The sequence below is a fragment of the Aythya fuligula genome, chromosome 12 (assembly GCF_009819795.1).
Source record: "Aythya fuligula isolate bAytFul2 chromosome 12, bAytFul2.pri, whole genome shotgun sequence".
NCBI lineage: Eukaryota > Metazoa > Chordata > Aves > Anseriformes > Anatidae > Aythya > Aythya fuligula.
In genome coordinates, this window is record NC_045570.1 from 8,063,050 (window position 1) to 8,089,752 (window position 26,703).

The following is a 26,703-nucleotide window of genomic DNA, read 5'->3' on the forward strand; positions in this document are numbered from 1 at the left end:
CATACCTAGAGAAAGCATAATGCTAAAAATATACATAATAGGCTAACAGGCAAACTTGTATTTAAAAGCTTACATTTGGCTCCATTTTCGGCAACAGAGACTACTGAGAGAACACTGAAACACTTGAAACACCACTCTGAAATGAAGCTGTTTGCTTCAGATGCTCAGACGTGGACTTCAGTACCTAATTTCAGGAGTGGCAATGGAATGAACTATGCATTTCCTATGGAGGGCCTTACTTCCCATACAAATTTGTTTTCCCTGCAAGGAAGAGAGCACAGAAGCACATTAACTTATGCATGAAGCATGTGAAAAGCAGATACCAACCACTCCACTTTACCTCTGTAAGCACAACAAAATTCACAGATTAAACATAATCTACTCAGATTTTGTAAGGCCTCATGATGCCTCCCAGAACACCCAAATCATCCATTACAGAAGGAAATTCTGGGCAGCTTTTATTAACTGTCTAGTGGGGTTTTGCTACAAAGCTTTGCTTAGTAATTTTGTTTATTACTATATTTTTTACATGTCAGTTACTATAAACCATGATGAGAGAAAAACAAAAACGTCCTGTGTGGGTACCACCAGTTGCAAGCAGACGCCCTCAAGACAGACATAAATATCCAAAGCTAATAGAGCATAGTAGGTTTTCTCGAATCCCAAGGATCCACACAGGCAATTTGTTCCCTACTGTATGTAAGTAGCCAGATTTGGTCATTCTAACGAGCTGAGCTGGCCTGAACCTCACATTCAGCACCTCTGAATGCATCTCCGAACTTATAAACTGCTAGTGAATGCCAAGATCTCTCATTAGGTCAGGCCACCGCTGACTTAGACACCATAAAAAAGAAAGCCAAGACGGCTCTGAAGTAATGGAGTGTTAAAATACTGTGCTTCCTGTCTGCAGTTTAATTATTCATCTTTTGCAGTGGGTTCTCGGAAGCAAGCCCCAACTGCAGAAATCAAACAGCACAAAGTAATCGAACGCCTCGGAGAACCCTTGCTAATATGAGAGCCAAGAACATTCCCCAGAGTGCTGAGACCCCAGCAGACCCAGAGAGGAGAGTCTGAGCCCAGGCCTGGCCTGGTTTGAAGAATTGTTGAGCTCCCGATAGAGCTGGAGGTCTCAGCAGCCCTGAAAATCAGCCCGACACATTTCCCTAATGATGCTGCTAACTTCACTCATGTTTGTCAGAAGCAGTAACGCTTTAAAATTCAGCTTGCCATGATTTTTCCAGGCTTACAGTCAGTATGGAAACCAGACTGAGAAGTGAGAGGGAAAACTAAAACCCTGAGTGCATTTGAGTCCTTCCAAGAGCAGCAAACAGCCCTCCCACCAGCCCTGGCCAGTTCTCCCTGCAACTCACCCCTCTCCCTTCACTTTCCATCCTTTGACAATTTGACAAATCCTGGGAAAAACACACAACTACGCAGGTCCTCAGTGATTGCCTTGTCCTCTGGGGGCCAATGGAGCTGGATGGGAAGAAAGCCGTGGTATTTCAGGGGTTCAGGTTTCCAAGAGAGACCAACTGAGGTGCAAAGGCACAGTAGCGATGATTCAGGCTGTTTTGATTACTTTCTTGATTGGACTGCATGTTCATAATCATGCAGAGTGAGAAAGACTAGTATTTAAAATAAACACCTCTCTGAAAGATACTAATAATGGAACAGAAGTTAAGCACTACTGCGAATCTGTGATGTAGGTTTGAAACATTAAGACATTTAAAACCAGCTTCCAAAATCGCAATATGAATACTTTAAAATGACCAAACTAATAGCATTTAAAGGGGAATAAGATAGGGCATGCAAGAGAAAAGGTTATATTAAAGCATAAAAGGCTGATCCAGAATTAAAGTTGTCATAACACTACCTTATAGCGCAGTGCACAACCTCATCTGCAGACTCCAGCTCACTTTTCCCACTAGGTCAAGCAGAAAGCCTTTCCAGATCATGAAGAGGAGCAATTCTGCATGTTGGAAAAAGAAACATCCCCACAAACCAACCCAAATGCTTTGACATAAAGTTTATCAGATAAACATTTTTAGTAGTTTCATTAACTACAGCTAAAGAATATGGTATTTAAGTTCAACCCCACTTCATTAACTCCAGATCCTGTTTTAATGCTTACTGAAGATGTAACTCTTGTGCATCATTTTTAATTTCCCCATGTTTTCCTTCAGCCTTACCTTACCTCTGAAGTATCCTGGGCCATAACTTCCATGAGGAAACCCAGCCAAAGCTGAGTGGCATTTTAGCAACTCCTCAACCACACAGCGATGTACTTGTTTGGCTACACGTGCTGTAGCAAGCTGGCTGACCAGACAAGTTGTAGAAGAGAGTGCCTTTGTGTTGGTGCAGTTGTGATATAGGGGTTAAATAGTAACAAAGGTGTCTATGGGACAAGAGATGACATGAAACAACTGTATCTGAGCTAGCTCAGAGCACTTTTTGCTTCACAACACCAAACTTTAGCCTCTAACAACCAGTAAGTCAGTGTGAACCAGGCACTAGCACCCCTGGTTTCCCTTGGGAAAAGCCAGCTGGAGCATCCAGCCTGCCCCTGTTAAGGCTGAATCCCCACTTTGCTGTGATGCTGAGCCCTGGGATAGACTTTGTTTTATGGTTTTGATGGAAAGTCTGGATCATGAACCATCATAAGCACATGAATCAGACCTCACCCACCACCTGCTAGCTATTTCAGCAAAAATATCTGTTTAGAATGAGAAGTGTAAGAGTTCCTGGCAACAGAAAATTGTTTTTTCTTGACAGGAACTGCATTTTTGGGAACAGAAGCTTCTAGTGTTACCCAGCAGCACTGATCGATACAGCACTGCTCGCAGCACTCGTGGGAGCCCAGGGACTGCGTGCAGGCCTGTGAGTGCGGGAAGAAAGTCAGCTTCACCTCTAGGGGAAGGGCTCAGAGCTCTGTTTTATTACCCATAGGTAAATGAAATACTGTGGACAACATTGTGATATTCAAAGCTAAGCAGGCAAGCACACACACATTCTCATTACTGTACAAAGCAAGAAGGCACACATCACAAAGGGACTGGATGCACGTGCTTTATTAAAAATGCACTTGTACTGAACGCTGTGTCAAGGAAACAGTTGTTTCATGTGAAACCAAAATGATGGCCCCATGCACATGTGGCAAACATGCAGGATCTGTATAAAACAGCACCCAACTCTGTGCACACACTTAAATGGGATCAGACACTGCCCAGATATCTCAGTTCCTTTGGGAGGGGAAGGTGATGCAGCTAGCATCACACCAACTCCCCTAACACATCAGCACCAGATTGGCTTAGTCCAAATAGGAGCAAACAAAAAGTGTGTCAGAGAAGTGAGCTCTATGAACAGCTGCAGCTACAGAGGCTGAGTGGGGAAAACCCAAAATAGCTGGTCCACATTACCTACCCCGTCCTTTCTGTAAAGGAAGCTGCAGACTGACCAAAAACAAAAAAAAAAAACATACAGCAAAAGAATAAAGCAACCCCAAGAAGTGGGGAAAGTGCTTTCACTCCTCACTGATAAATTGAAAGCACTCTCATCTGAGTCTTTGAAGGCTCCTTCTCTCCTCCTGCCCAGCTCTGCAGAGCAGCAAAATGCTCTATACAGATTTTAAGCAAAGGACAGAAGTACCAGGGTGAGTTTCTAACAGACAAAATGTTCTGTTCTCTTACAGAAGAGATTGCTGACAAACTGAAAGGCTGCAATTGGGAACAAAGCAGTTCAGAACAAGTCACAGGGATGTAACAAGCTGTTTTTCTTAGCAACAGAGCAATAGGTTTTTCAAGCAAAGCCACTGATCTTCCACATCTCAGGACTGACCTTGAGAAGTACCTGAGTTGTTAAGAGTACATTTAATTATCTACAACAGACATTTTTTGACTCACCGAAATACTGTAAGTGAAGGCAGGAGCCACTGAAGCTGTTACACACCTTTGTCTAGCTGCTGCTATCCTGTCCTAAATCTCAAGGTCTGTGCTACAAGCAGCAGTCCTGACCTGCAGCTGAATATGCTTGAAAGCTGGATTTTGGTAGCACTTGTGTAGCTGTTACTCAAATCGTCCTGTCAAGAATTCATCTCCTCTTGTAGCTAAATTGGAGTTATTGTTAGAAAAGGATTAGTTAAAATTAAGTGAAAATGATGTATGATCATCGTATTTCAGTAACAAGCATACATCTACACACCACCTCAAGTCACAGTGAAGTTCTGAGAGCACACTGAGCCAAACCCACTGAGCAAGGTCACTTTGCATCCCCAAACCAAAGGGCACTATAGCACTGGTGGCTGAGGGTTTTACCATGCACAGGCAGGCAGGGCAGGAGAAATACCTACACCTGCACCGAGCTCTAAGCTGCTTGAGGGCAAGCTTTCGGTGCTTTGCTGCTTGAACACCTCAAGGCACAAGTCAGCAGCACGAGAAATCACATTTGCTGCTCTTACTGCACGCACACATTTCTTTTGTCCTGTTGTGCAATATTCAAACTCCCTGAAACTCGATCAATTTTAATAAAATACCTAAGGGCTGACGTGGGTGTAAACAATTCTGTTCTTTAAAGACGAAACAAAAGCCAGTGTTATTTACCATACCTTAACAGTTTCCTTCCCTGCTGCAGTGGAAAAAATTATACCTACGTGCCTACTCTGAAACAGGCTGTAAATTATGTTAGTTTTTGTACTGCTTCTCTGGAGAACATACAATACTGTCTGTGAAAGAAGGGACACTAGTACGGTACTTCAAATGTAATGCCAGAGAGACATTAAAATAAAAAGGACTGACTGATAAGAAAAAAGGCAAGAACATCCATAGTTTTATTACAAAAACACCCAGTAACTGTATTTAACACAAAACAGTAACTGAGAGTCTCGTTTTATTTTGCTTTCAGTGTACATGCTCATTATTATTCCATTTAATTTACAGAAGGGCTATGTAAAATGAAATTAAAATTAGAGAGGAAACAAAAGGAAGGTTGAGGCATAGAATTTTCTTAGCAAGCAATGATCACAGGAGACAGCACAGATTGAACAGGGGTTCAACAGGAGTGACACCTAGGGATAAAGGTAAACAGTAACTTTTTCCTTATCCATTAGATTCTCCGTGGGGCTTTTTTTGTTTGTTTTAGCAAAACAGTTTAGAGTATCACAGTATACAGGAAGACTAAATGGCAAAGAACGTCTCACACACGCACCACATTTATCCCTGCTACTGGTCCAGGATCCAAAACTTCAGTTAACATTCAACTTCCTAGCTCTCATTCATTGATAAACTATACAGGATTACACTGTACATGGAGTTAAAATTACAAAAATGTCATATTTACAAAATCTGTACACACATAGTAAAACTCACAAAATTGTCATCTATGTATCACAAGTTGCTACACCAAAATATTAAAAATGGGATAAAATTATACATTTCTCTTGTCCATTTTTAAAAAGGGTTCAATATTTCAAAGACAGACCACCTATTTCCCCCAAATAAGACTGATAAGAGAACTAGAAACCTAAAGTATCCTCCTGGGATAAAATGTTGCGAGCAGCATCTCCCAACTAGAAAGAAGCCTATATCCTGTCTGCTGGGGTGGGGTGTGCAGTTAGCATCTATGTACAGAAATGGTGAAACTACAACGAGGATGTCTTTGGCTAAACCTTTGGCATAAATTAAAATCACACATCAAAAGTTACAGAAAAGGTTTTCTTGGTGATGGCAGAGCTCGGGGATTTCTTTCTGAGATACTGTTATATACAGTTTGTCTTTCTCTAAGGAAAGAGGGTAGGAAAAAAGGATTCGGGGAACAGATGAAAATGAGGCAACGCTAGTTCTTCATCAAATTTTTCCATTGTAAGAAACATCGTATCAAACCTTTTCACTAAAGCATAATTCAATCATAGAAATAACCTCGTCCAGAATTTCTTTGTCTGAAACCGCGTATGAAAAAATTAGTAAACCAGCCATGGCAGAAAAAAATTGTTTCAGCACATCAAGTACATATTAGTGCAGGAAGGTGGATTAACTCGATCCACTGTATAAATAAGCTTTATGCACAGCGTACATTAAATAACCATCACACCCCACTCACACCCAGTACACAGATGCTCCTCAGTGAAGATAAACGTTTATCAAGTAATTAAAGTGTATGTAGTGCAAATGTTACAACCAAGTATTATGCACATGCTACTTGCTTGGTTTAAAGTTACACGAAGATGTGGTGCCTGAAATCATGGACATATATACATCCTTGTCACACTTGGTACAATGTCCTAAGCCACAGAAATACCGATGTGTTTTTATCTATATATATACACACACACGTTTTCTTAAAATGTGACCACCACATCAATACAGTAACACAAACAGACTAAAAATCAATACCTGCTTCCAGATGCTCCAAGGCTCAGAAAGTTTGTGCTTCTAACTCTTGCAGTCATTACGTGCCCCCCTTCCACGCTCCCCCCTCGCCAGCTGGGACGGGGGGGACAGTCTTCAGGTCTGTGCTGCATAGGATGAGGGCAACTGAGAGGAATAAATGACGGCACAGGCACCTAAGCTGCTTTCCTCCATCAACAGTTCCATGCCCCATGATGAAGGGTTGAGAGAATTTCCCCTCCACACCGTTCCTGGGTGGAGGCTTATTGAAAAAACAAAAATCATAACGTGCTTTCCATATTATAAGTGGCAGCAAATCAAGGCACGCTGTACTAATTCTGTAGCATTTAGATTAGCTGACTTTGCAGGGGATGCTCACTGGGGAAGGTCCGATGTTCTCAACTGGCTGCTGGGCCGCGTCGGGCCATACAGAGTAACAGAAGCTATATGATTATTCTGCATCACCTGCAAAAAGATGGCAGGGAAAAAGGTAAGTTAGAAGAACTGTAGACCAAACAGGAACTTGAAGAGTGAAAACAGCAAATATGGAACTGATCTGCCTGCAAAAAGAAATCCCACCAACAAAATAAAGCAACCAACGTGTTCAGCAAACAGCTCGTGGCTGGTTCCTAAAAGCAGTCTCTAGATTTCCATGACATTTAAACATCAGCACCTGGAGCTGAGCTCACGCATCTCCTGCTATTGCAAGCCCTAGGTGACAGACCTGAAGTGCCAGCTTCAACACGCAAATGTACAGCCTCACAGAAGGAAAGTTGCCTGCTCTGCCAATCACCTCTAAAAGGATAGCCCCTCCCAAATGCTGGCTTTTGATGAAATAGGAAATAAGAGGCCGGTAAAAAGTAATAACAGCAAAGTCCTCATCTTCTTTGCTCAAACATACCACGCTTTTTTTTTCCCCCCTTACCTCAAAGATCATTCGTTGCAGTCCAAAGCAAAAGGTTGACCCGAAGGGGTTAGTGTTGTTCGGAGATGATGACCTGAACAGAAGAGAGGGGGAAGAAATTGGACGCGTGAGGACTGTGAATTTCTTGGGAATAACAAGCAGTTAATACAGGGTAAATTATGGCATCTTTATCATGTTAAATAGCTTTCATAAGAAGAAAGTAAATCTACGTTACACAACACCATTGCTAGTTTCCAAGTGATCCAGAGGAAACCTCTGGTTAACATCCCAGAAGGGTTCCTAATGCCAGGGAAGAAAGGAACCAAAGCTAACAACGACCTCTACAGGAGAGCTTTCTTTCACTGAACTTGGACAGGAAGAATCCTGAAAATAAACAGCGAAGACAGAAGTGCCATATCATTTATTACAAATAACTTTTGTCCAAGATCTTTTGCCATTCTTCACTTTTTTTTTTTAATCTCTCAGCCCCTTTCAAGTGTATTTACTATAAACTATTTAAAAATACTTCTTAACATGGATTCAATTTCATCATCTTACAGACTAATCTAAATTTTATTAAACAGTACTTTTCAAGAGCACTTATCCTTTAAATAATTTGGATTTTTTTTGATCTTATATGTGACGATTACAGACTCTTACTGACTGTAATGCATTTTAGATTATGGCCCAAAAACATTAGGGAACAGTTAGCTTTTGGCCTTTCTTGTAACTGGTTTGTTTCTCTAAAGGTGTGTCAGAGACATTTAGAGATGTGCTCAGTAAAGCAAGCTCTGATTGATTTAGAACACAGGAAAAAATAATATAAAGGACCCTATGTAATCACTACTTCAGCTTTATTTTACATGGCTTCAGCTCAAGCTGATCTCATTGACATAAAACAGGAGAAGGGGGGACAAAGAGCACAATACTTCAAAGGAAAAAAAAAAAAAAAAGAAAAAAATTGAACATATGAAAGCTTGATAAAAACTTAGTTATATATATATGAAAATGGTAAAGTATTTTCACAGTCCCCATAAGCTAACATTTCTCCTGACCTAAATCAGTTGCATATCATATCATATAGCATGGTAGCTCTGCAAACAGGTGGTGCCTGTTTTACCCAACAACCAGCTCAAGCCCTGTAGGAACAGAGCAAAATTAAGCTTACTGTTCTGTCTTCAGCCTTCAGGAACTATAGAACAACCACACACATACATAAAGGCAAAATTCCTTCAGTCGGCTGCCATATGTTCCAGACACTGCAATGCATGATGTCATGCTGCTGAAATGCATGTGCCTACAGCATAAGCAATCTGCACTATTTATTATATGTAAATAGAGATACTTCTTTTGGATCTGCTGCTTCACTCTTCTCTGGATTTTACAGTTCAACGAACTTTGGAAATGTTTTCATTCTGCACGTCAGCCTTTAACTCTGAGAACAGTTATTTAGTATCGTTAGTGGCCAAAAGGTATGAAACTTAAATAAAGAATCCCCAAAGTAATTAGTGTAAGAAATACTTTTCCTCTACATAAACTCATCCGGTTATCAGCTCCTGTTGCCAAGCAAAAGAAAGACTTTACCTGTGAAGTACCACTGGCTTCTCTACAGGGTGCCCCAGAAGGTCCTGAATACTGTCCCACTGCAAGGATGTCAAAGACCTTGTGTTAAAATCAGTCACAGGAGATTATTATTTTTTAAAAACTAGAAAGACAGTCACGTATATTTTTGCAACATGCTCCTTTGCCAAATAAACTGCATTTACTCAAGTATTTTGTGACTAGAGACATACTCAATAATGGAAACTATCAGGCCTAGGAAATGCTCTTAGGGTTTTTTTTTCCCTCATTTTTGTCTCAAACTAGCTTTAAATTAGAATTGCTATGAAAAATTCTACGGGTCTTATGGCAAAAACATACCTAGAAAACTTGGTAACATTTCTGAGACACCTTAGAGAAAAAGTATTCTCTAAGCAGCTGTGGGAAACCTCAGCTAAATATCCTTTCACATACCTTTGCTGAGGGAAAAATAGCATCCCTGCCACCTCTCCCAAAAACCTTTCCTTCATTTAACAGGCAGGTTTGGAAAAGAGGAGGAAAACTGCGCTATTTAATGATAGGGAATTTCAAGCAATTTTCATCATTGTAAATAGAATTTAAAAAAGCTGAAATTTCGCATACAAGATTTAAGTTAAAACACTGATGGATATTAGTAACTCAAATAAAAAAATGGCAGCTTCCGAGTTTCTGACTACTTTTCTCCCCTCCAGCTTGGGACCCAGAATTCAACAACGAAATTAAACCCCATGAGCCAAGAAAGCAGCACTGACCCTGGCTGAAGGTTAACTGTAGAGGCACTTCTGAGACAAATTTCTTCAGAATTTTCAACTTACAGAAGCTCTTAGGCAGCAATAAGTGCCCAATTGGGAATTTCACCTAGAGTCTGCTGCCCCCAGGAGGTGTCACATTGGCAGTGACATTTTGGTGAGCCCTGCTGCTACCTGAAAAGCATCTTATTATCGGCACCCTTCAGAAGAAAGGACCACCAGACCTCCTTGGTTAGTTACTGCATGTCTTCGAGAGCTACATTAGACAGAAAAGCCCTGTGAAAGTTTTAAGAATGTCTCTACCAGTTTGCATTCAGCCACCACTTCTGTCGCTTCCCTATATCACTATACTGTCATATTTCTTCCTGCAGCTATCTTAGAATGCAGGGTATGCAGTAATTAAGTTTACTCAAACTGTGCTGTTACAAATGCTCTCAATCCCTGCAAGACAACTAAACATTTGAACAACTAAACATACTCACATTAAGCTTTAACTTTTGACTTCTCTATTTTAAAACAACATAACACCACTGCTACCATTTCCTCAAATGGCATTGCAAATCTAATAAAGACCATCTAGGAGGTTTAAGGAAAAAAGGAGAGCATTCAGTTCTGTCCAGACTTACCTTGCTGTACGTTGTACACGTTTCAGTCTGTGAATCAGCACTATCTATGAAAGAAAAACAGAACAGCCTTTGTAATTCATGCTCGAACAGTCTCCTAAATAATCCTTTATTTAGGGACGTTAGTTTAGATAGAGGGAGACATACAAGCAATACACCAGTTCATATATAAATTTACCACCATTTACTAGCAACCAAGAGTTGTCATCAGCATTGATTAAATACTAGATAATGGGATTAAACTTGCCTATTTACAAGTTCCAAGTCCTAATGCTGCATATGTTTGCATTGTAGTGTTGCATATAAGAACGTCAGCATGAAAGAAACTACTTCCCTGCGCTAAGTGAACACACCTAGCACAAACACTCATCGAGATAACACAGCGTGCCATGCATCTAGTCCAAACACTGCTGCATTTGGAAAGGAGGCTGGCAAAACCGACACCTTGAAGATAAAGAAACACTCTCTTAAAGACAAAGAAAGCAGAGAGCTTGGGAATTACAGTCCCCAGAATCATTCCTGGGGAAAGAAAAAAACTCCCTGTATCCATTAAACAGCAGCAACCACCTGCAGATAAGGACAGCACCATATTTATGCTTACAGTCTCAAAAAATAGTAGTTTGGTGCTTTCAGAACTGTTTTATACATACATTTTGGGAGTTCTGAATACTGAAAGCATCTTCCTGAAGCAGTAGGAATGAAGCTAGACACTAAAGAAGCCAAACATAGCAAATGGTATTTAATTTGATTGAAAGCTCCTCTGTATTTTCCACCCGCTACATAAACGTGGTCTGCTTATGGTGAAAGTTCAGTGTCTGTGCAACTGAACTCTGTCAAGTTACTGTCTGCAGCTGAGGCACAGAAGGGAGTAAATAAAACTGCATCATGCGCTACCACCAGATGGAAAAACACAGCTCTTCCTAAGTCTTGTAACATTCGTTTTTAATCAACCCTTCTGGTCTCTAGCTTATATTCAGGATGCATAATAAGTACAAGACAAAAGACAAAACAAGAAGAAAAAAGAAACAGATGCATTCAGGAGAGCTTCATGGTGATACTTGAGCTGAATAACAACAATCAGGAACAAACACCTTTGAGGTACTGCACAATAACCTCAGGGAAAACAATTTTAAAAGTGAGCAGAATTTTCATGCTCATCCTCCTGGCTGAACTGCAAGTCAGTCTTCATGTCAGCCTGCACACACAAATGTAGTTTTTCCAGGTTTTTATTCCTGTATGTGCTCACACTGCCGTGACATCCACAGAATTGCACTTTACACACTTAACTGCTTTCTGTGAAAACCACTCAAAGGAAGAGAGCATCCTCTGTCAAACCCTTACAAGCATCCAGTGTTCCCTGAATAGTCAAAACACACATTTTCATAGCGTACCTGTTAATTCTTACATTAAAGGCTACCTTGATCACAATCGTCCTCAGTCAAAGCTCCCCATGCTTTCTTTAGATCACTTCCATGCACAGAGTTGTACACATCTAAGCGTCTTGCTGAATCAGCACCACTGTATCTTAACAGAACTTGGGAGGAGTATATAATGCTATTTTCTGAGCTTGGACATTTTTGAGTAGGCACTAGAAGACATGCTTTGACCGCAGTATGTAGATATATTTTGAACGTTTGTTCTCATTCCCAGCTATATCACTTTTTATTGAGTATCAGTTTATACTGAGTACCATGAACACCATCAAACCTTCCAAGAGTGAGTAGCACATCATTGAAAAATTAACAGTGGAATGGACTGACCAGCTCAGACTAACACTGCCTTACAGAGCTTCTGAGTCCCTTGGTACAAGGTAACTGATTTGAGCAAAGCAAAGTGGCAGCACCACAGAAAATTAGTCATGTTGCCACTAAATACCCATATGATCCATGTAAGTGAACAAGGTACCATAAATAAAAATCAGAAAATCACCGAACTCTTCCTGAAGCATTTTTCACTTTAAAACAAGAAAACGCCCTAAAACCTAAAATTTCTCCTCTGTCTCACTACTGACATCCTCTGATAATCAAGAATGCATTAGAAATGAAAACTGATTGTATCTCCACCTTTGTTTTGTGGCACACGTCCCGAGGCTGGACAGCAGCTGGCCTACTCACCTCGCTTAATGACTAGCGGAATCTTGAATTCACAGCGGTGGTAGCTAGAAAGAGCAAATCATAAAGCTGTCAGAAAGCAGAAAAGCCAACACAAACTACAAAGCACAAACTTGGAGCTCTTAATAACCAGCTAAATTAAAAGTCACATGTGTAATAAAATGAAAAGGAGAGTCAAGAGTATCAGATTAAGAAGAAAAACTGCCGTTTTTATTTTCTACATCAAAAAAAGCCATCAGCCTGGGAACGTCCTAGCACAATTTTCTAAGGATACAAAAGGTCCTTCAGCACAAATTGCTCTCGTTACACAGACTTGATGGACAAGTACTCAGCTTAGAAAAAGTACTGCAGATTTCTCTAACGCTAATGCTCAACTGTCTGAAAATATGTTCTCTTTGTTCAGGCATCCAATCAGTTATTCCTTCACTCATACGCCTCTTATAAAGAGTTTTAATTTGAAAAGAACCAAAAATATGCTGGTCAAATGCATAAGAGGGGAAAAAGAACTTGAAAACTCAGAGCACTGACTGGAACAACATCAAGAAAAAAAAAAAAACACATTACCTACCAGTAATAATAGACACTATAGTTGGATCAAGAAGTACTTGAGAACATACTTGGCAACAAACACATTTAAATATAAGAAAGAAAATAGTAGTAAGAACATGGAAATAACGATGGCTGAAAACCCCACTGGTTACCAAGTATACCAAAGACACCGGGGCAAAAATACAGGACCTCTCTAAAATGAGTATAAAGTTTCCTTTCCTGATGTTAAAACACTCTTGAACAGATCAGTTCTTTACACTCACATGTTGAAGTTGTAATGACCAGGATAATTCGTATGCAGGACAAATTTCTTCACCTTGTGAGTGTTTGCATCAAAGAGAATATCCTGTTGAAGAAAAAGGCAGACAAACATGAAGCAAGTTGGAGAGAGGTTGGCTTTCCCCAAACTACCCTGAGATGAGTTACAATAGCATCTGCATACAGTGATAAGTATCAATCCTACTTGAACCAAATGGAATTGTGAAAAGTAGGATTTGGGAATGAGACTTTTTATAAATTCAAATAAACACACACTTCTTTCAGTACTCAGTCACAACTGCAGTTTCATTTGCTCATGTTGGCAATTCTTCTAAGGAGGTCTTGTCTTTCTGCTTATTATTTACACCAAAGTATACTAAAGCAAAAAATAGCTGTGCTACTACAGTAAGGAGGAGCTACATCCCACAGCTCTGCAAGCTTTCACAGGTGGTATTCCAGCACACTTATTTCAGTTCTACAGGACAAGAGCATGTCTTTCAGAACCAGGAACTCAGCTACCTATGCATCGAGTGTGGCAGAAGGAGAAAACCAAAAGAACACCAAAGCACAAGCACAGAGAGCCCTCCACCCACTGCTAGATACAACAAGATGTTACTGATTGAATTCACAAGCACTAGAAAAAAGTTGGTGGTTGTTTTTTTTGTTTGTTTTTTTAAATTCAGAGATTGCCACAGCAGAAAGAGTTTGAGTTTCCTCAAAGCTTTTGGCACTCTGAAACAGTTGCTGTGTAGCAGAATCAAAAACGTTGCATGCATTTGTTTAGGGAAGCTTCCCACTCACCACTCCAAGTGTGAAGTAATTGAAGAAGTAGTCATTGCACTTTGATGGGACCTGCTTATGGGGCGAGGGTGAATGGATTTTCATCTGCAAGAAACATTTTTCAGATGTATTTAAGAAGGCCCACAAATATAAACACCACTAACAATACCCCTACACCCAAACAATTGCCATAGCCTCATTTCAACACCAAAGCCCTTGATCAAAAATATGACACTGTGCTTCATGACAAGGCCACTGGCTGCTTGCAGAGGCACACCACATCAGATTTTTCTTTTTAGTAATCAGAAGTAAAAGGCTTACTTATATGTTATCACAAAAACATCAGGAAACGATCAAAATATATGCTAAAGTTATTTTAAATGAAATGGTTAAAAATAAACCACACACTGCTATGGCTTATTTGGATAGAAACATTTCCATTTTTATCAATTTTCAAATCAGTTAAAACATTGCAAATGACAGATTATGTATTTGATTTTTAGAATTTAAACAGATTTGCATTGATTTAGCTTAAAATGCTTTTTAATACTAAGTCGTGTAAACATTCACTCTGGTCTATTACATGTCAAATGAATTGCTCAGAATCTGTGCTGCATGGCAATTTAACATCACTGGCCTTGCAAAACCCAGGCCCTGTGACTAAACAGACATTATTGAACGGAGACAAAGTCCTCTCTCTGTGTGAATGAATTTCCTTACCTTATCTTCGGACTTGTAGAAGACTTTGTGCGGAGACCCCAGAGTGCTCAGCACATCCTGGCACGAATCACCGAAGTACACGCACCGCTCAAATACCCGCATCTTGGCATCGGCTAAAACACCAGGGCCACAACCTGGGGAGCAGAAAGCGACTCAAAGTCATCCTGCCTGCTCACAGAATGCATCAACAGATCAACAATAAAAGCTTAACATTATTTTAACACAAACCAAACAGCTGCATTCTTTAAACAATGTTGTTAAAATAAGCGTAACCCTTTATTTTACAAGGGCTCAAACACAGCATTTCTTATCACAGTGATGTACTTGCTGACTGTTGCACAGATCCTCTTCTGTCCTGCTTTCAGCTAGGACCGAGTTAATTTTCCTCCTAGTAGCTGGTAGGGTGCTATGTTTTGGAGTAGGATGCGAAGAGTGTTGATAACGATGATGTTTTAACTGTTGCAGAGCAGTGCTTACACTAAGCAGAGGACTTTCCAGCTTCCTGCTCTGTCCTGCCAGAGTACAGGCTGGGAGTGCAACAAGAGCTGGGAGGGGACAGACCCAGGACAGCTGACCCCAAGTGGCCAAAGGGGTATTCCATCCCATCTGGGGTCATGCTGAACAATATATAGGGGTGGCTAGCTGGGGTGGGGGGGCTGGACTGTTGGGGTTAGGCTGGGAATCGGTCAGCAGATGGTGAGCAATTGCATTGTGCATCACTTGTTTCGTACACACTATTGGTAGTAGCACTGTTATCATCATTACTGTTATTATTTTCCTGTCTCAATAAACTGTCTCTATCTCAACCCACAGGCTTCACTTTCCCATTTCTCTCCCCTATCCCTAAGAGGGAGGGTGAGTGAACGGCTGTGTGGTGCTTAGCTGCCAGCCAGGTTAAACCATAACATCTTCTTAACCTCCAGTTGTCTTCACTTCCCTGCCATTCAAACACTGACTTTTCATAATCAGTCAGTCTCAATGTCATTATCTGGTTATTAGCAGTAAGTACCAAGAATTATTTCCATCTCCTCACAATACTGAATTTTAGCAGCCAGAGTTGTGTTCCCAAAGCTATAAAGTGGCATGTAATCTAAGCACCTTCCCTAGTAGCTAAGAAAGCCCATAAAATGAAATTCCTCATCCATATCGACTGCATGAGAGAACAGACATTCTTTACTGAAGGTCCCCATAGCTCATTAACCCAATATCAAGTGTGTTCCTACACAAATGATGTGTTAAGAATAGATCTTACTGAACTGCCATTCCATAGGTGAACAGCTGACATACGTTGCTAGATGTTAAGAAATGGGAAGACCTTACAGTTTGCAACCCCATTTGCTTTCAGGAACATAGCATCATGTTAGAATGCACATACAAGTACGCAGCAATTAATGCAAAATACAGGATGTGCTCTCAATACACATTGAGCTTTTCTTGCTATACATTATTCATGTAGCTATTTCCCAAATACAATAAATCAGAAAAATGTGACTGAGTCATCCTTGAATTTCTAAGCAAGAGTTACTTCAAATGAAAGTATTTCCAGAGAAGCTTATGCTGGAACAGGTGTGTGACATGTTCTACAAAGGGGTTCCTGCAAACCTTCCCAAGACAGGAAACACCACCTGCCAAAATGGTCTCATTTCCATTTTTACTCTGAGCATTGGTGTTGTATTTTAGTAGTTACATTGTTCAATGACACCATTTCCTTAAAGCTGCATGTGTATACACGTATGTGAACAAAACTTGACTCTCTACCTTAGAACTGGTCCAATTTCTAAAAAAGCATTTACATAATTACAATGTTATAGCTAACTCCTGCCCTAGCACATGAGGATAGATGTTTCCTTTTCTTAGAAGAACATTGCCAAGTCTCAAGTTACAGTCACTGAACAAAGCTCCCTTGCAAGCATTATGCCTTTCCCTAATTTTGAAGGCCCGCCAGCCCCTAGAAGCACATACAAGGACAAGCTACTCAGCAGCCTGTCACTCTCACTACTGTCTCCTACAGCTAATGAAAATTGAATTGAATTCAAAGTGCAGTCTAAGGCTGCGGCATCAATACGCCTCTCGCTGGCGTTTTTAAAAGCCTTCCAAAATTAATCACAAAAATATCCACATATACAGCTCAGTGGAATCTCAGAAGATAGAAGTATACACAAGGTTTCTTCACTTCTAATGGTTTTTCCAGCAATGTACTTTCATTTGTATTCTTCATGTACACTTGGAGACCACCATGGTGAACAGACACTAATGACCAGGGCCCAGGAAACATCTCAACAGGCAAACCCACCTCCATAGAGTTATGTTTTGTTTCCAAGAGTTCAGAATTAAGTATATAAGAACACTTTGAAACCACCCATGGAAACATCACAAATATCCTATGCTTAACCCCTCTTTTCCTTAGGGGAGGAAGCAGCTCCATGTTCTGAGTGTCACCAGTACCTGCAGTGAGTAGGCGAAGCCGTAAACCTGAGGGTCCAGTCCCATCTCTCAGCACATCGACGTTCTCGGCGTACACATTACCAAGGAAACAGCTGAGGGGCATCAAGGGAGCCCTGAAACCAATTGCACAAAGATGCAGATAAGACTCCATCTTCAAATTTTCCATTAGCAAGCTGATGAGGGTTCACTGGAACAGAGCACGTTAATTTTGACAAAATAGCATTTAACTCAGACTGAAGATGACAAGTTATATTAAACACAAGGATCAGAAATCCTGGACCAAGAAGGACTACTACCAGACAGGATTCAAATACAGAACCTTTACATTTGATGGGAAAAAAACAGCAAGTTTCAAAGACTCCAGAAATTACAGAAACTATATCTAGACTTTGGAGAGCCCCCATAAAGATGCGTCATTTCAGACTTTTCTCACGAAAACAGAAGTTCCCTACTGTTTTGTTTGTTTTTTAAGGATACCTATTGCTTGAAGTAGGCACGTGACCCAAACATGGCAGAAACCGCTTCACCACAATGTTCTCACTGCACTTGGCAAGGTACTTCACAGCCCAGAAGGCGAAAGCAGCTTGTGCAGATAACCCTAAATAATCGCGTTGCTTTACTGGGACAGTTCTCATTTTAATTCAACTACAATAACATATGAGCAAACTGTCACAACAATGAGCGAGTTTGACATGACTTTCTCCTCTACATGAATGAATGACCTGGCCAGAAGGCAGGCTTGGAGCTCGCAGACACCAGCGCCCCTGTGACAGTCAGTGCTTGCACAAAAGCCCAGCGTGGCATGGATGAGCACAGACAACATTTTTCTGAAGTGCACTTGTCTCATTAGTAGACTCTGTGTAAATAAGGTTCCCTCCCTCCTTAGCAGTCATCTGCTGATGTGCTAACCTTCTCTTGCCTTTAAATCACAACCATCTCTCCAAAATGTACCACCATAACACTTCAGGTATCGTAAACTCTTCCTTTTGGTTTATAAAAAGTGCTTCAGTAAAAAAACCCAGGAACAATGTTTTTAGAGAGAGCAAAACATCAAATACTGTACCATAAATTACTGCTTAGAAGAAGGCAGAATGCTTTCAAAATACTGTGTTCAAATGCAAACACTCCGTTAGCATTAAGGCACGAAGGTTAATCTCAGAACAGTAAGCTCAGTCAGGCAGTGGCAAAGACATAGAATATATGGCAAAGACATAAAATATACAGCAGATTATACATATGCCTTCAGTCTGAAGACAAGATTTATTTTTATATAACAAGAGAGTTTTACCCGTGGCAGGACACTGCCTGGAGTTGGACCTGATGATCCTTATGGGTCCCTTCCAACTCGGGATATTCTATGATTCTATGACAAACCCAGTACCAATACACCACAAAGCAACTCACCACCTACCACACAGGTTTGATTTGTCTAGGGATAGGTCATAAGCATGCAAACAAAACACAGAGCAAGAACAATCTAGCCTCATCGCTTACTGGATTTACTGCATTTCCTCCTTCACCTCATGAATTGATTTTCAGTTCAGCTCAGTTAGCCTACAGTAGCTGAGCCAAGCTGGTATTACAGCACCAAAAATCAAACCAGCACTTGATTAAAAGGCTGGAGGACAATCCCTGTGGAAATTAGGAATACACTGGTATCTAAAGGCATTCTGCATGCTACAGAATTCATACGAGACCTAAACTGAACTAAGCATGTAATTACATTTAGCATTTGCAAAAACCTAGCTCAATGAAGAAGAGCACACTGTAAATAACCCAAACAACGCGAGCAGCTGTACGTACTTGGTGTCCTGCAGGCTGTTCCCGTTGTAGATGTACATCCGTTTCACAGTCGCACCGTGCGGAATTTGCAGAGATGCCAGACCATGGGCAAAGTTAGGCTGCAGATACAGAAAATGATTCTTGTTGCATGACATGTTCAATAAAATTCAGCTCAAATATCACCTTGGAACTACGGTATACGCTTACCAACTCAGATAAGTCTCTAGCCAAAGACACGGGGCTTAAAAAAATAAAAAGATTCAGCCTTCTACAGTGTTAGTTGACATTACACTATTTCTGGATTCCTAAACTGGGGTAAAATGCTCGCTACATTTATCCACCAAGAGATGGCACTAGTTTGTCAATTAGCCATCTGTGTACCAAGAATTCAAAAGTTTGCTTGGTTTTATCATTGGCAACTAGCAATAGAAAAGTATTTGTACTGATTGGCTGTACTTAAATTCTGAGAAATAAGCTCTTACAGGTAGAGCTTCTTTTTTCTCTCCCACTACATTAATTTCATCCTTTTAACATTTTTACTGGTTTGCAAAATGATTTGACCTGATGAACACTCATTCTTTACGCAGATTTTCCACTCTCATCATCACCCCATTCTTACATACACCATTTTAATAGGGATTTAGAGTACTCTCATCAAATAGAAAGAGCCCCCAAGAAGTCAGATTCGTTCTGCCAGTGCAGAACAAACTGATTTTGTCCCAAGAGACAACAAAAATAACATGCATGAGATGCAAACCATTATCCTGGTCAATTTTAGCAGGACATAATGCAAGGATAATGTAAAAATCTATTCCTAGAGAAAAAAATAACCCAGAGGAATGAGTTTCACTGCTGTAGGTATTTAGAAGGGAATCTCCAACACCTATCAGATCTAGAGATGTTCTGAATTCGATCCTCTGAATTTGCACTGAACATAACCACCTCAAAACATACTAACAGCTTTCTAAAGTAGCTGACTGCTAAATACAGGGCTCATTTCTTAACAGAAACAGTGAGCAGGCTTTCCATCATCTCCCCACCTGCAGATTGTTACTAATTATATCAAAACCCCAATGTTTTCTCCAGATTTTTTCTTTTACATAGGCAAAGACTTCACTGCTTTAACTCGTTTTGCATTCCTACATGATCCTCTCTAAACTTGAAAGATTTTTACATCTGCAAATTTCATCTCACTCTTTATTCAGCCTGCCCTAACTGTTGTCTCTGAAGAGCTCTACACATCGTCTTCTTCCCTGTGGACTGTTTTATACTATCCTGTTTTCAAAACTATTCTATCCAACTATTTCTATGTTTTTAATCTTGAGAATTTTGTTTTTCACTGTGTGAACATTTTTACTAACCACATTTAAATGACTGGATAAATAATTTTCCTCCAATATTTTGACAGGTAGAAAGAACTGAATCATCCCCAAGCACCACACCACATCCCCCTCAAAGTATATTTGTACCATGCTTTCTTTCTGTAACCGTCCTTCATCATTTTCTTAGTCAATTGAAGCACCTAACACATCAAGATGCAGAGACACAATGGCTAGAATTGATTCTTGTAACTTTTTTATACATCTTTTCAAATCTTTGATGTAACAGCTGACTGTCTTCACAGCTCAGCCATTTCACCCAGAGATGCCCCTGCAAATCCTGAGTGAAAGGCTTCTACTTGGTTGGGATGTTCCTTCTTTTTGGTTTATCACTAGGTTTCAGCTTACCTTCTAGCACTTCTGAACCCAACCGACCTTTACTATTGCTAAATGGTAACTTTCCCTAGACATCTCCCTGCTCTCTGGTATGCTGAAACAACTTCTAAAGCACCATGCTGTGACATGAAACTACGTGCCACCATGTTGCTTGATTTCCCCCACTTGGTTTTGACTCTTTTAGTGTTCCTTTTTATTAGTAGTACGACACTGCAAGCATTCTTTTTAAACTGATGACCATAGATACTACAACTCAAAGTGTTTCCAGACTCATACAGAACAAGTTATATGCACTTTTTCATTAGCACAGGTGGAAATCACAGAAGACCTGACCTTGTTTCCACTATAGACAGCGATTTGCAAAGATTTCAGAGAGCACAGTAGCACGTTCAATCATTCAGTAACTCATCCAAACATTTGGTGAACATGCAAACAGGCATTACAAATAAAGCTTATGGCTTTCTGAAAGCACTTGTACTGAAGGACACTTAAGACGAAGACAGATTTTATGAACTCTACCCTAGTTTTGTTGCATAATCACTTTGATGAGATTCAAAAATATCTGATAAAAGAACAGCCCTCGATTAGATTGCTTAATATTTATGTATTTGCATAGCGAGTGCTCGTATTTTTAGAAGGCTCCTTTCAACAACAGAATTGCTAGTCCCAGCGCATGATGCAAGCAAAACCTCTAAGCATATGCCTCCTGCTAAAAGAAGGAAAACGTTTAACTTCAAAATGATCACAGCATGAATAAGAGCACAACTGAGGAGTTAAATTCCTTCCGAATTACTGGCTTCTTTTGCTCGCAGGCTAGACACGCTGTAGGTGATGTTTTGCAAGTCACACAGAGGCAAAGAGACTACCCATTAACCAAGAATGATTGCTGACCTCGTACTTCGGAGTTTCAGTCCAGGAGTCTAACTGAAAAGAAAACGATAGTCCTCTGAAATTGAGGTGAAAGAGCTGTTCAGCTGAATTATACACTAAAAAGGAAAAAGAAAGGACAAGCAGAGTTACGAAAATAAACAAAAAAATCCCCCAGTTCAGATTTAACAGTGCTTTCATCAGGTCAATGAATTTACCAGATCTCAACACGTGGGAGGAACACAGTTACACAGGACAATAGCTGGTTTGCTTTTAATCTGCTGCAGTAGAAACACGGCTATATGAACCTTAAATTCATTAAAATAAGAGTTGCCTATGTAAGCCCGTGGGCATTAGTGTGTCTCTAACAATTCAGTTATACAATGCAACATAATTAATCATACCTTAACGTCCCTAAAATAGTTTAAGCAGCTGAACAACTCTGCTGTGGTGCAAAACACTTGTACAACACTGACCAAGAGGTCTTTCAGACAGATGTGCCCAGAGCATGGAGAAATTCAGGATTTCACATCACTGGGAAGCGAGGTGCTGGGGAGAGCGAGCTCACAGGTCCTGTCCCACAGGGAGCTCCAGGTCCCGTGCCCCAGTTCAGCTAGCTGTCTTCCCCAGTAAGACAGCACTGGGAGGAAGTGCTTCTGACACACAGGTTCTAGGCCATTTACGACGATAATTAAAAATAGCATCATCAGAAACACCCGCCAATAGGCCAGCTTTTACAGAGAACAGTAATAAATTAGAACACACAGGCTCCCAGCTGTCATCACATCATGAGACGTCCCAATTTACTGCAATAAATTGCTCAACATCATCTATAAACAGCAAAGAAAGTCACCCCAGTGTTTACTTTAAGAAGACATACTGTCTTGTGAGACTGGAAAACTGAGAGATGATCCCAGGGGACTGGGAGCTTGGGAACAGATTTGGGGCTGATGCTACACAAACTTCAACCTGTCCCTGGTAGCCGCTGGGAGGGACACAGCACTCTTCTGACACACGAGCTGGTTCATTTGCAAAACAATTTGAAAACAACAGAGGAAAAAAAAAAAAAAAAAAAAAAGCAAACGAAACACTCCAAGAGAAGCTCCTTTCTTCCACTTTACCAAAGGAAATTGGTTCGCTATTCTTTTTTCCCCCCCTTTTTTTTCCACATTTAAGAAAACACAGCAGCTCGTCATTTACAGAGAAAATTCATTCCACTGTGGCTTTTTTATTATTATTTTTAAACAAAGTGGCTTTTAAATGTTCAGCTTCAGAGACATGTCACAAGATATCTGGATGATGCCAGACTGCCCAGATAGAAACATAATGGTTAGGCAATAGGCATTAAGCTTTCAAAAGTCATCATTTGCCTTTTCTGCAAAATGTGCTGGTTAAGAGCATTTTCCCTGCCTGTCATTCCCATCAAAACGTGTGGGGAGAGGGAAATGTTTTGATCTGCAGGAAAATTACACAAATCTCTCATGTGATAAATTATGATGCATCTTTTCCAAAGCCCACAGCCAGCTGGAGAAGTGTTTTTCCCCTAGTCATGCCAAGTGTGATATCTGATTATACAAATCACATCGGTTCCCATCCCCTGCAATGTTTGTTGATGTTTAGGTTTAAAGGGCAAGGAACTTTTTAATCCCTAAGATGTTCTCTCATGTGTCCCTCAAGACCTTATGTCACAACTACCTATGTCTTTTTTTTGTTGTTGTTGGGTTTTTTGGACTTACTGCACAGGTCCCCCGCAGCCTAATTCTGCTAAAAATAGCTGACGGAAGCAAAAGGCCTGCTGCTTCGCTGCTGCACTCCAGGCAGCGAAGGGGAGGGAGTTTGCCTTCCAGGAAAGCAGCAGAGTGTGAGCAGCTGGAAAAAGTTTCCGTGGAGCTGGATGGGACAAACAACAGCTATCAGCAAGCCTGAGGATCAGAGACAGTCCCGATAAAAGCAGAGGTAGAACCCACAGCCAAGTCCCAGTGGTGTCAAGCACAAGGCTTTTCTGGCACCCCAGGAGAGCCCGGGCAACCTCTGAAGTTTTTGTGAGGTTTACAGAGCTGGAAATCGGGACCTCCTGCTCCTTGCGAGGCCGCAGCAGCAGGAGGGAAGGATGTTTTCTTTCTCCTCATGACTTCGGCTCAATCCCACAGCCCTTACCCATGCTGAACAGCGCTCGGGCGAGGAGCCACCTCCACGAAGATGCAGAACAGGATGTGATTTCAACAGAGCCACTGGCAAGAGCAACTGCTCCCCAGCAGGAGCTCAGGTCAGAAGACCATGGAAGGAAGATGGAAAAGTGGGATAAAGTCTTGGCTTTGATGGAGCTCTTGACCTCCAGAGTGCTCGTATTTCAATCAGCTCCATGGCAAAGACACCGCAACGTTTCATACTAACATGATCCAAAAGGTAATGAAGGCGGCTACAATTTTTCTGACGACTTTTCTTTTTTTTTTAAAACCACTGATTTGGCAAAACCAAAACTGCTCACTAAAGGTTTCAACACAAAACTGTTGCTAACCTTTTGAAATGTGTTTTGAAACCATCACTGTGTCCTGTGGCAGGAAAGTTCTGCCGCAACCACTTGGGTTTTAAGTGAGAGACGACATTTTGTTATGAAATTCTAGTGGATGGTAATGCACAGAGATAAACAGTGAAATGCTTTCCAAGTTAAATTGTTTTTTTGTGTGTGTGTTTTTTTTTTTGTTTTGTTTTGTTTTGTTTTTTTTTTTTTTTTTTTTTTTTTTTTTTTTTTTTTTTTTTTTTTTCGGGGAGGGGGATGAAGAACACATTTGAGGGGAGTAACAGTACAAAGAAGAGGAGAGAGATGGCTATGCCATAAAGACTGACGTTTTGTATTTGCGTCACATTAAGATGGGGCTAAGTTTCTCTTCCCACCTTTCTCCCCAAACCAACTCTAGTTTTTTTGGGGCATCAAAACAACCATCATCTTTTCCACATGCTGAAAACTATTGTTTGTTTTGTTTTGCTTCTCTTTTTATGTTTTAGAAAACAGAGGAAAAAAATTACCAGAAATTCATTGTACATGATACAGTTCAAACACTGTTCATTGCCAGAATGCTTACTCCAGCTAAGTAGGTTGTTAATAAAATACTGAATTTCCAGAGAGACATAGAATAAGCCTTTGCACTAGTGAAATGGTACTTGAGGCCAACAGCTCAAACACATATGGCCACATAGCTACACATATAGCTACATATGGCCAGACGAAGAGCACCATCTGATGAAGTACTTTTAATTGAATATGACAGGTGTACAAGATCTGACAAACTCTAATGTAGGACACATGATGCCAGACTACATGTTTAAGTGCTTATATACTATTTTAATGCAGTAATAAAATGTATTAGTCCTATCATAAACAATGCTTACAGCTGGGGAAAGCTGTGTGTTTGTTTTTTTAATTCTTAATATCACAATTTTGCAAGCGCTTTCTCCTCTAAATATTTGCAAATGAATCATTGCCAGATTATGATTTTAATTTGTTCTCTGACAAAGAAAAGGAGCTGCTTTTACCCTGCCTCAACTCCACCTAAGTTCTCATACACGCTGTCTCCATAATAGCTGACTGTAGCTCTGAGTTTCTGCCCAAGAGGAAACACTAAGATCACAACTGAAGTGAAATTCAAAAAGGCTGACTCTGGTCCTTGGAGTATTATGCCCTGCTATCTTCCAAACTTCATTTATCTCAATTTGATATTCAACTACTACTGCAGGCTTTTATGCAGTGATATTACTTGAGCCACATGACTCTCCACAGTTATTAAACCCTGTTCTGTGATGTGCAAAAACTGCCTACAGAGTACAGGCACAGGCTGGCTATGCAGCTACCATCACTCAGAAGGAATGCCAGCCTATTTGGGGTCACATCAGCTACTGCAGATGGACCCAGTTCAGCTAAAAATAGGAAAAAATGCTCTAAAAAGGGTATCTCAACTATATGGAGTTAATCTTTCTTGTCACGCCAGTTTGACTCCATTTCTTGAAGGATCCCAAGCAGTTTAACTGCAAATATCCTCTTCTTCAGAGTTTCACCGTTTATTTTCATCACCAAACAAGGCCCTGAAACAAACTCAATTTTCACATGTGAACAGGGAGCTTAAAGAAAGCACTTTTCCTGCTACAGAGGTGGCAAAAAGCCAAATATCTCCGCAAGAGCCACTGTATGTTCAAGTCAGGTTAACCAAACTTGTCTTCATTCTGGTCACGCTGCACCTAGGCTGGCTGCAGAACTCCCCTGTGCTCCCAGTAACAGGAAAGATGTGCAGGGAGACACAAACCAGTTACACACAGGCTCAGACTTGATCCCAGCCTAGCAGGAATATCACCACGTTCTCAGAGCACAGAGCCTGAGCAAGCAGTCCTGGCCAGCTCTGCATGGAGATCAGCTCACGTGTCTGTATGTTCATGGTATTCTAAATCCCTAAGGCCACTGGAGAGCAGACCACACATAATGTGCAAAAACAGCTCTGAATTTTCTGATACTGGCAGTTCAAGAGAAATCATTAGCGGTATCTGAGAGCAGCCTTGTGTGCCAATGACTCTCTGCCTCACCATTCCACTTAAATACATTGTATGTTGAATTGTGACTCATTTTATACGATAAGAATGTGACTGCTCTGGAACACAGCTTCAAGTCTTCTGGCAGCTGAAGTCTCCACACATTTCTCCAGGCAGACTTACAGGCAAGACTTTATAGGAGGAGGTCTGTTGATGCAGGTGTACTTCTCATTCTCAGAAATGTTTTGGCTTACCTCCTGGATGCGTTGCTCCAAATGACTGATCAATTTGTTCTATGGTTGGAGCAATTGCCTGAGAGTTAAAATGGACACCACTGAAAAAGAAAACAAAACAAAACTGTCTTAAGAGTATAAAATGGATGCTCTAAGCATTGACTAATGGTAACACCATGTTTAAATGGGAGGAAGACTCCAAAACTGAATGAAAAGAGTAAGCTGGTAATTTAACTTTCTCAAACACAGCACTTGGTTATCTACACTTTGACAGTTACTTTGTTTTCCTAACAAGAGTGATTGACAAAAATTTAGGATGAGAAAAGGAGGGAAACTAGTCACTGTAATTAAAAATAGATCACAGGAAGTTTTAAATCGCTTACCAGTATTTTAACTTCACCTTAGTCAAGTCATAAACTTCAATCACCTGAAACAGGAAACAGAAACGTTACCGTGTTTGCAAACCGTAACGGGGCAAATAGGCAAGATTGGCT

At 40.6% G+C, this 26,703-nt stretch overlaps 1 protein-coding gene across 2 annotated transcripts in view; it reads right to left on the reverse strand.

The window, feature by feature from the left end:
* Positions 1 to 4,820: 4,820 nt before the first annotated feature.
* The window catches only part of C12H16orf70 (chromosome 12 C16orf70 homolog), a 35,083-nt gene continuing 13,200 nt past the window's right edge, over positions 4,821 to 26,703 (reverse strand). For both annotated transcript variants that reach the window (XM_032195477.1, XM_032195475.1), the window contains 13 exons: positions 26,593 to 26,636; positions 26,231 to 26,310; positions 21,483 to 21,577; positions 18,898 to 18,995; positions 17,095 to 17,207; positions 14,650 to 14,783; positions 13,951 to 14,034; positions 13,155 to 13,237; positions 12,346 to 12,389; positions 10,235 to 10,278; positions 8,866 to 8,924; positions 7,303 to 7,375; positions 4,821 to 6,842 (listed from right to left, as the gene is read on the reverse strand). In XM_032195477.1, the coding sequence (XP_032051368.1) occupies positions 6,753 to 6,842; positions 7,303 to 7,375; positions 8,866 to 8,924; positions 10,235 to 10,278; positions 12,346 to 12,389; positions 13,155 to 13,237; positions 13,951 to 14,034; positions 14,650 to 14,783; positions 17,095 to 17,207; positions 18,898 to 18,995; positions 21,483 to 21,577; positions 26,231 to 26,310; positions 26,593 to 26,636 (1,041 nt within the window). In that variant the 3' untranslated portion in view covers positions 4,821 to 6,752. The remainder of the gene's footprint in view (positions 6,843 to 7,302; positions 7,376 to 8,865; positions 8,925 to 10,234; positions 10,279 to 12,345; positions 12,390 to 13,154; positions 13,238 to 13,950; positions 14,035 to 14,649; positions 14,784 to 17,094; positions 17,208 to 18,897; positions 18,996 to 21,482; positions 21,578 to 26,230; positions 26,311 to 26,592; positions 26,637 to 26,703) is intronic.